The 10561-nt window shown below is 35.3% G+C and overlaps 2 protein-coding genes across 2 annotated transcripts; one reads left to right on the top strand and one right to left on the bottom strand.

Annotated features, from left to right (window-relative positions):
- Positions 1–4594: 4594 nt before the first annotated feature.
- Positions 4595–6285, bottom strand: LOC145018094 (uncharacterized). The gene is made up of 6 exons (XM_078976015.1): positions 6032–6285; positions 5670–5752; positions 5387–5569; positions 5139–5291; positions 4941–5054; positions 4595–4857 (listed from the first exon to the last, which is right to left on the bottom strand). Exons 1-6 carry the CDS (start codon positions 6195–6197, stop codon positions 4708–4710), a joined length of 849 nt encoding a protein of 282 aa, XP_078832141.1. The 5' UTR covers positions 6198–6285; the 3' UTR covers positions 4595–4707.
- Positions 6286–7504: 1219 nt separating this feature from the next.
- LOC145017018 (uncharacterized) lies at positions 7505–10050 on the top strand. The gene is made up of 5 exons (XM_078975132.1): positions 7505–7573; positions 7649–7762; positions 7863–8709; positions 8789–8895; positions 8989–10050. Exons 1-5 carry the CDS (start codon positions 7505–7507, stop codon positions 10048–10050), a joined length of 2199 nt encoding a protein of 732 aa, XP_078831258.1.
- The last annotated feature ends 511 nt before the right edge of the window (positions 10051–10561 follow it).

The raw sequence follows: 10561 nt of genomic DNA, 5'->3' as shown, positions 1-10561 counted from the left end.
ACCAAAGATCACAGGAGTCTGGTCTAGAATACCGCGCGTAACCTCAACTAAAACAAACTCCCTCATCCGCTCCTCCAGTTGCTCGGTTCTTGAACCTAAGTCTGATCCCTCTCCGGTGCCTGATCCGCCCACTGGTCTCTCACGCAACGTTACCATGCTGAAAACACATAACACCAATCATCAGATCACATAACACTACTGAGGGATCTAATCCACACCACAAGTTTCCTGGTCACATATTGACCCTTCTTGAATCGAGTACGAATCCTCTGCTTTCAGTAGTACGGGCCCATACTACCTTCCACATCTATCCATACTTTCCTCAAGAATTGCCTCAACTCCACCAAGTCCCTTGTACTACTACTATCACTGCTCCCAACACTAACCTCATCCTAGGCTTACCCTAGGGTATCCTCATACTCACTCCGTCCTCAGCTGCTGAAGACTTCCCAGTAATGTCAACTAACCACCTCATGAATATAGCCACATGCAACAGAGATCAGATAATCCTTCAAGTAAAAGACTCATCCCTAAAACGGTTGGACTCATACAAGAGCTGCGCAATAGGTCCAAATCTATCACTCTGAGATTATCCAGCCTGTGCCACATGTGACTTAGCCTATTCACTTAACAGCTAGCTCACATTACTAAGAGTCCCACAAGCACAAAGCAAGTAGCATTCAGATAATAGGAAAAACTAACCACATAATCCAATCAAACTGTTCTATTCCCTACCCAGGAATCTATACTAGCATGCAATTCATAAAGCTCATACACATATAACAGGCACATAAGGCATCCTTCCTAGATCCTTAGTCCTAATCTAACATGCAGTTCTACTAATCATATCATAGCATAACATAAACTTGTATGGGTATTTTGGGGTACTTACTTGAGCTCAGCTGATTGCATGCACCACACCCTTTTCTATTTTCAAGTTCCTTTGTCTTTTCAAATTCTTTTCCTTTTCTCAAAATGTCTTTGTAAAAATGATTTTCTTTTAAAAACTTTCATACCAAGTCCTTAGATTGAGTTCAGACACACCCGATAGTGTATCCGAATCCCTCAGACCAAGGCTCTGATACCAACTTGTAGCAACCTAAAAATACAGTCTAAAAATTTCATTTAATTTAAGTAATAAAACCACAAGTCATCAAATCATTATGCTAAAAACATAAATATCATTGTTCCAAGACATTATTATCAAAGTATGACATCCCAGGCTGAATTATATTGGTGTGTGCCATGCGATCACCCCGAGCTATTCCCTACGCTACCAGAAGTACCTGAAACCAAAACTGAAAACTGTAAGCACGAAGCTTAGTGAGTTCCCCGTTCTACCACATACCCTGCGTATTCACATACTGCATATACTGGGCTACGCCCGCTACATCGGCCCCGCTGATCCCAGGCTCCGCTGGCTTCGAGCCCCGCTCGGATACAAATCTTTTTCTCTTAGGCCCCGCCTGTCTCTGGGCCCCGCCCGCTAAACACATACTACATATAACAATTACATGATTAAATTACTGAAACCGTCCCTTTGGTTTGGTTAAAATTGCACGTTTGGTCCCTAACTTTTTTTTTCACTCGGATCATCCTTGTGGTTTGATTTTGTTGCGTTTTTCGTCCATATGGTTTGATTTTGTTGCATTTTTCTTCCCTTACATACATAAAGTTAGGGACCAAACATGCAACTTTTACCAAACCATAGGGATGAAAAACGCAGCAAAATCAAACCACAGGGACGATCCGAGTGCAAAAAAAAGTTAGGGACCAAACGTGCAATTTTGACCAAACCACAGGGACGATTTCAGTAATTTACTCCAATTACATATAACACATAACTGAACATAGCCTACTGTATTCCTGTTCTAAGGCCTCGCCTATCTTGGGCCTCGCCCCTGTCCTGCTACTAGTGAGTCATGGAACCCCATCCAAGCTCCTGTTGTAAGTGAGATACGGGCCCCCGCCCACACTCACTCCTTCCCTATCTACAGCCTCGCCCCTGATCTGCTACTAATGAGATAAAAAATTCCGTTCGTACTCTGCTAGTGGTGAGATACGGGACCTCGCCCACACTCACCTTCCTACCAGGCACATACAAGTATCACACAAACAACAAGTATAATCTAACATGCAAACATTCCTGGGGCTCCTGCCCGACTTCGGAACTTGGTCCGGATTATCATACTAGCATACCATGCCTTGGGCTAACCCCCGGGTCTTCCTACTCATAACTACATGGGTCGGTATTGTGGTCTTAGACCCATTCACATAGTGATGAGACTCACCTTGCACTGCTGAAGCTCTTGCTGCAACCCTTCTGGCTGCTTGACTGACAACTCCCCGAACCGCTGCTCCTCTAGCTCCCCGAGCTACTGATATCAATATAACACTTAGTCCCAAACTATCCTCTAGCAGTCAAACTAAGTTAACTCTGATCAAGGTCAAAGTCCTGGTCAAAGTCAACCTTCCAGATTGACCCTACTCTCCGAGTCAGCCTATTGACTCGTTGAGTTCATAAACTCAGAAATTCCCCATATCACGACTTGACTCACTGAGTCACCCCACGACTCGTCGAGTCCTCCATCCTCTGAGTCCTATTCCTGGTCCTGACCAACCCACTGAGTCACCACCTTAACTCACTGATTCGACCCGACTCACCGAGACTAAGAACAGACTCGTCGAGTTCATCCTCAACATTTCCATTCTGTTGATTTCAGTCCAATCCATTGCTTTCCAACCATAGATCAGTACTCCTACGGCTAGCATCACACGTAAAGTTGCTAACTTTACGGGCATGCAAAGGGTTATGAGACTAGAACACCAAATCCAAACTAAAATGGAGGTCTAAGACATGAAATGCAACCCTATATGAATAAAGCTTCCCTCTCAGAGCTCATAAGGCTCAGTTGCGTTCAGATCTAAGTCCTCATCCATCCTCAAAGGCTAAAAACTCGGATTAGCCTTGGAAATGGCCTAAAAGTGACAAAATACAAACTAAGGAAAGGATCTAGATGCAAAACAATCAAGGCATGAGCTTTCATACCTTCCAAAGATCTGAAATAGCACACCCACTCATGATCTACCGCCTCTTCTTGAACCACCAAAGGTTCCTTTCTTCCTTCTAGCTTCAAATCACCCAAAATCACTAAAAAATAGCAAGAAAAGCTCAAGAGTACTTCAATAGAGGCTTAAGGTTTTGAGAGTAGGTGAGGAGGGGGATGGAGGTTGGGTTGGAGGCCTGAAATGTTCTTTAAATAGGGTGCTGGGCCCTGAAATTAGGGTTTCCCAACCCAGACCGGACTCACTGAGTGAGTCTCCAGACTCGCCGATTCGGTCATTAAGTCCTGAACACGGGACCCGCTTCGACTCGTCAATTTATTCCATGGACTCGACGAGTTGACCCCCTTTGACTTAGGGTTTCCTTTTCTTTCTTGGTGCTGCTAGATTAGGGATGTTACACAAAGAACAAGAAGAAAACAACTTATGTTACATTACTTTCATTCATCGAAGGAAGGGGATATAAATAGATCCCAATTATAGCCGAATTTTATTAGGCTAAGAATAAGAAAAAATTAATACAAGGAAACAATTATCTACTAAATATATTGGAAAATATTATTTCCTTTATAGTTACATGGTGGAGGAGATATGGCAAGAGCTACCAAGAGCAAAATACCAAGAATGGGAACATGATTCCACCCAAAGATCATGGGATTTGAAAAATCTGAAGTATGTGTTACCATTATTGCTATTGGGATTTATGTGATTCCTAAATAACTATCATTATCTTGAAACTCTTCTCCTAGATACAATTCCATACATGAGGTTCATTCCCTTCAAAAAACTTTTTTTTTTTTTTTTTACCTCAACTACTGTGAATGCTCTAACGATATTTCTCAAAACTTGAAATTTGTATGTTTAGTCAACAGATACAAATGTTAGTAGATTCAAACATATTCGTAGTCATTTGGTCGAATGCACAGATTATGTATAATATGTGTATATGCATATTGGTTTATCCAAAAAATTCAAAGTGTTAAACATATATTAAAATTATAAACCAAACCAAGGTACATTCACCATGCCCCCGACATATGCAATAAGCCTAAATAACTCCTTCAACTGTTCTTATTAATATGTTGTAACAATTAATCTTATTTAAAAGGTGTCAAAAATGAAAATGTTTAATCTTGAATAAATTAATCATCCATTCTTTTAATTTGCTTCAAATAAATTTACCATAACAAAATTAATTTAGGGAAAAGGCCAGTAAAATACTTGTCTTTTTGTACTCATTTTCGAATAATCTATTACCAAAAAAATCCATTACAATTTTTTTTTTTTTGAATTTCTTTTGCCGATTTTTCCATCAACAGATTTCAGTTTTTCACATTGGTGTATTTTATAACTAGGCTGATGATTTTTTTTTTTCCATATATTTTTATAACACTTTCTAGGATATGCAAATTCTTATTTAATATGACTTTGATTTCATTTTCTAATTCTTTTTGTTACACAACAAGACTATACATGTAACAATTTTTTTTCTTCTTTCTAATGAAACAAATGCTGTTTTTACTCCTACACAAAAACACATTATTCTTCGTGTAGAACTTTCCATGTTTTTACATTTACAACAACAATTTCCAATTCTTTTTAACCACTAAAACAAAATTCTTTCATCTTCTTTTTATATTCTCATTAACCTTCTGCTTCATTTCCTACTTCATCATCACCTTCTTTCATTCCATAATCATCTTCTTCAACATCATTCTGTTTTTCATCGGATTCTTCATCAGATTCAACTTCTTCAATAACCATTTCACTTTTCATTCTAAATTTTGTTTCAAACTAATACAAACCAAAAGAAAAACAATCAATGAAAACTCTTTCTTCAATTATCGAATCACCAAATAAATAAAACATAAACTCACCTCAGAAACCCAACTGTCAATCATCATGATTGCTTTAGTAACATCCAGCCCTTGACCATATATGTTGACCATTCTCTCCATGATTCTCACTTCATCAGGAGGATATGTATCCACCTTGATATATATATTTATGTTAATAATTAGTAAAACATGAAAACAGTTGACCATGGTTTGACCAAGATTATGTATGAACATTACCTCTATCCAAGTATTGGATTTTGATTCCATTTTCAAAAGATTGCTGTCACTGAAGCCCAAGAAAGGTATAACTTGGGTAAAAAGAATAGGTGTTGCATGATGACAGATATGTGTTGGCATTAAAGCTCTTGGGACAAATGGCTTTTCATAACCCTGAAAAATGTTGGTTTTAAATAATATTAGTAAAAATCTATAAAGATTTGTGATGTTGAAACTTGAAACTTGAAAGTCTTGAATTGTTTTATTACCTCTGTGATTACATCTGTAATGAGGAGTTCAGCAATTTTGATTTCATCAGCTGTGCCCAGTAGTTCTAGATATAAGTGGCGATGAATCTTGGATGCAGTATCAGATAGAATCCCAATTGTGGCTCCTGAGACACTTTGAATGTTGATTATCCTTGCATCATCTATCCCAAGAATCCTGTTAAACTAGGAATTGAAAGAAAGGAGAATTGGAATGATTTGTATAATGAAGAGAGAAAGATTGGTTTATGTAGAAAAGAAAATTGAAGGGCGATTGATTACTCACCTCTTTGTAACGAAACCTAAATTGTATCTTCTGCACTTCTTCTGGAGTATCGGTTGTAACTTCTTCATAGTTTCTTTGTGGACCTGATAACAGAGAACGTGATTTAATCGGCAAATTTCAGTGATGTATTTTATCATCAATTTTGATGATAAAATAACAAAATCAACCAAATGAATCAGATCAGAAATAATAAAACGGATGAAATTCTCAAGAAATCGTCACTAGAAAACCTAATTTTATCAATCGAACTCAATTGAAACACAAAACGAACAGGTATCAGTCAGTTCTTTCACTCAGAAGTAAAATACAAAACATGAACATGAGCTGTAAGATACTTTCACTATCAATTGTAAACTTCTTACCAACAATTTTCAGATAAACGACATCTTCCCCCAAATTGCAATAGCTTTTCGGTATAGGTAGAGGAAGTAGAGAGTCTGGATTTTGATTTGGATTTGGATCTGGATCTTCTTCTTCTTCAAGCTTTGCCTTCCCCTTTCGTGAGTCCCTTACAAAATCTTCATCCATTTTCTTGCTTTGAGAGAGCTGAGAATGGTAGGCGATACAAAATGGAAACAGAGAACTTATGGAGAGAAAGAAAAAAGATTCTGCAACTTCGTTGTGACGATTTGATAGTTTATATGACGATGATGCTGATTGATGTATAAACGGGCGGGAAATTTTGTTACAACCAAAATCGCATTTAACAAACTTCGGCCAATATTTACAAATTGGTTCTTTAACTTTTCTCAATTATAAAAAAAATTATCTCTATGCTTCATCACATAACATAATAGTACAAAAGTAAAATTACCAAACAAAATATGTTACATGGCTAATATACTAATTATCTACAAATAAAATGATCTCACAGGAAAAATTGAAATTCAGTTAAATAAATACTTCTAATTTTACTCATGTAAGTTAATAACCAAAACTATAATCAATGACTAACAAAAGGAAAATCTCCAGAAAAATCCTAAAATTTTAATCTAATTTATTAAAAAATCCCGAAACTAATTTTTGTTGGTCCTGTTAATTCGCCACCCCCCCTCCCTATCAAACCTATATCACGCGCCTTTTTTTTTGCTTTTAAATCAATCGCCCCTTTTATTTTAATTTTTTTCTTTTACATACAAAATCTATATTTTACATTTATGGTCCCTTTACTTTTGGAGTTTTTCAATTTATTTATATGCATTTAAGTATTTTAATTTTTGATACCAAACAATAGCTTAAATTTTATATAGCCCTATTAATTCAAAAGAATAATATATCATTTCATATAACTTTTACAAATTCAAAAAATAATTCATCATTTATTTTACAACTTTCAATTTCAAAGAATAAATCATCATTTCGTTTTTGGACTTTTACAAATTTCAAAAAATAATTCACCACTTATTTTACAACTTGCAATTTCAAAGAATAAAACATCACTTCGTTTTTGGATTTTTACAAATTTCAAAAAATAATTAATCACTTATTTTACAACTTGTAATTTTGAAAGAATAACATATCACTTCGTTTTTGGATTTTTACAAATTTCAAAAAATAATTCATCACTTTTTTTACAACTTGTAATTTTGAAAGAATAACATATCACTTCGTTTTTGGATTTTTACAAATTTCAAAAAATAATTCATCACTTTTTTTACAACTTGTAATTTTGAAAGAATAACATATCACTTCATCTATAGCTTTAACACTTTAAAAAAAATAATTCATCTCTATATAAATGTCAAGTACTACACAACAATACTTACCATTACCCATCTCTTTATAATTCTCAATTATTACTCCTATATAAGTTTGTAACAATTTTTATTAATATAATGGCAAGTTTTCAACCAAACGAAGGAAATGAAGCTTTCAATAACTCGTCAGAATGTTTTGCAGAAAAGGTATTGGCATATATTTTACCTTCATAAATTGTCAAATGACATTATAATTTTTTTTAACCAAACAATCATTTTCAGGTGTTCAAATCCTATGACGATTTAATAGAATGGGTGCAAAAGATGGGACGTGCGCTTGGGTACATTATTATCATAAGAAGAAAAAAGATAAGAGGAAGTGGGCTCTTAACTAAAGTTAACCTTATATGCGATCGTGGTGGTATTTATAAAAGTAAAAAAAATCTCCAGTAGAAATACTGGCACAAAAAAAATTAATTGTCCTTTTGAATTGAAGGGTAAATATTCCAAATTAAATGATTCTTGGACGTTAAGTGTGGTATGTGAAATACATAACCATGAACCCGCAAAAGACATGGAGGGTCATGCATTTGCAATGCGATTGACTGATAATGAATTTCGTTTGGTGGCCGATTTATCAGCAAAGAATGTGAAGCCGCATGATATTTTATCAACGTTGAAAGAGCAAAATCCGGAAAATGTGTCTACACTCCAAACAATATACAATGCTAAAACGAAAATATGGAAGAATGAGCACGAAGGTATGACCCAAATGCAAGGTCTTTTGTCATCTTTAAAGAAAGGAGTTTATATTTATTATTATCGTACAAATAATTTGTCTACCGAGTTGGAAGATTTATTCTTTACTCATCCGAGATCATTGGAGATATGGCAAGCATTTCCACAAGTGATGTTGATGGATGCAACTTACAAAACGAACAAGTATAAGATGCCTCTTCTCGAAGTTGTCGGTGTAACTTCAACTCGGCTAACATTTTGCATTGCATTTGTATTTATGCATGAAGAAAAAGAATTCAATTACATGTGGGCATTAAATTGTTTAAAGTCGACAATGGGTGGATCTCTTTGTCCTCGAGTTATTGTCACAGATAGAGAGTTGGCGTTGATGAAAGCATGTCGCATTGTATTTCCAAATTCTAAGCAATTACTTTGTAGGTGGCACATCAATCAAAGTGTTTGGAAAAGGGCTAGACAAAGTATACGAAGAGAAGATTACTGGAATTCCTTTTGTACTCGTTGGGCATCATTAGTTTTGTCTCAAACAGAGGAAGCATACAACCTTAATCTGACACAACTCCAAACAATACTGTTCGAATATTCAGGTACGTTTTAAATAAATATGTATATTTTTAAATTATTATGATACAACGAAACAATCATTATGTATATTCAAAATTTTAGGTGTTCGTGATTATCTTCATGATGTGTGGTTGCACAAATATAAACACATGTTTATAGCCGCTTGGACTGACAAAATTCTTCATTATGGAAATAACACAAGTAACAGAGTTGAAAGCTAGCATGCCAAGCTGAAACTGTACTTGGATACACCACAATCTGATTTATGGAAATGTTCATCTGTTGTTCATAATATCGTTCAGTCACATGTGACGGCTATCAAAGCAAGCTTTGAGTATAGCAAAGGTCGCATCAACCATCGGGTAAACATGAAAATGTTCGAACTACTGTGGAATTATATTTCATTGGAAGCATTAAACATGATCGCTAATGAATTCGAACGGTGTAAAAGCGGTGATGTTAGTTGTGGTTGTCAACTGCGTACATGTTACGGGTTACCATGTGCACATGAACTAATCATGTATTTTAATGCAAGTAAGTCTCTTCCACTTGATTCAATTGATAGTTTTTGGAGAAAACTTACTTTGTCATCCCCCATAAACATGAGAGATGATGATGATATTCATTGTGATGATGAAGTGAAAATAATTACTGAGAACTTTGAAAAGCAACCAAGGTCTATAAAGCATAACATTTTGAGGAATTTAAGAGAGTTTATCAACCCATCAAAAACTTCAGTTTTGGAACCCTCTGTTCATAAAACTACCCGTGGTCGACCAAGTTTAAAGAAGAAGCCTCTCAAATATAATGGAGTTGATGCGCCAATCGAAGATCCCCATAGACATAGTTGTTCAAACACATATGAACTTGGGTTAAGTTTCACGAATATTCATGAACCACCAAGACATAGCTCGTATGCAAACCAACAAAACTATTCATATTCATATATGAATGAATTTCCAAAGGTACTACATCCTTACATTAAGCAGGTACACAATGTAGAAGGTGATGGACATTGCGGATTTCGTGCAATCGCTTCTTGTCTTGGTCTTCATCAAGATGAATGGTACCAAATTCGAGTTAACTTAATGGAAGAGTTAGAAACACATACTACTGAATATGGCGACATGTTTGGAAGTGAATATCGGTTTCAATTATATAACTCTTTGAATTTCTTTGGCGAAGAAGCGCCACTTCAAAACTGGATGATTATTCCTGATACAGGTGTCCTAATTGCTTCAAGATACAACGTGGTATTACATTGTTTTAGCCGACGCGCAAGCACAACGTACTTACCACTTCGATCTACTCCACCACCAGCCCATGAACGCATTGTTATTGCAAATTGGCCTCGTCTATGGTAATCATTATGTCAAGCTAGAGCTAGAAGGAGAGTACTCGATGCCTCCTATTGCACCACAATGGATTCATTGCAAACGTCCATGTGCAGCTGAATGGATCACCCTGTATATCGAACGGCTAAATATGTATAATCATTATTATCGTGCTAGTTTTAATGGCTAAATATGTATAATCATTATTATCGTTCTAGTTTTAACGTCTAAATATGTATAATAATTATTATCATTCTAGTTTTAATGGTTAAATATGTATAATAATTATTATTTTTTTAGTTTTATTGTTTGACAATTTAATTGCAACGTTGATTAATTATTTATAATAATATTTATTAAAAAATATACTTATATAATTATATATTTAATAAAGATCAAATGGAATTGGAAATTAAAGTTGATGTGGTAGAATTAGAATTTAACCAAAATTTATGAGTGGAATTTAACACATTGGATAAAGTAAGGGGATAATAAAGAAATTGGGTTAAATTGATGGACCATATTTATAATATATAAATAT

This window comes from Lactuca saligna, chromosome 9 (assembly GCF_052625555.1).
Source record: "Lactuca saligna cultivar CGN05327 chromosome 9, ASM5262555v1, whole genome shotgun sequence".
NCBI classification, from domain to species: domain Eukaryota; kingdom Viridiplantae; phylum Streptophyta; class Magnoliopsida; order Asterales; family Asteraceae; genus Lactuca; species Lactuca saligna.
This window is presented reverse-complemented; position numbering and strand designations above follow the sequence as displayed.

Coding starts and splice junctions, on each gene's coding strand:
- LOC145018094 (XM_078976015.1), bottom strand. CDS start 6,197: ATGGATGAAGATTTTGTAAGGGACTCACGAAAGGGGAAGGCAAAGCTT. Junction 5,753..6,031: donor CGTTTATCTGAAAATTGTTG/GTAAGAAGTTTA, acceptor CTCTGTTATCAG/GTCCACAAAGAAACTATGAA. Junction 5,570..5,669: donor TTAGGTTTCGTTACAAAGAG/GTGAGTAATCAA, acceptor TTCAATTCCTAG/TTTAACAGGATTCTTGGGAT.
- LOC145017018 (XM_078975132.1), top strand. CDS start 7,505: ATGGCAAGTTTTCAACCAAACGAAGGAAATGAAGCTTTCAATAACTCG. Junction 7,763..7,862: donor GAAGTGGGCTCTTAACTAAA/GTTAACCTTATA, acceptor TTTGAATTGAAG/GGTAAATATTCCAAATTAAA. Junction 8,896..8,988: donor GAAATAACACAAGTAACAGA/GTTGAAAGCTAG, acceptor AATATCGTTCAG/TCACATGTGACGGCTATCAA.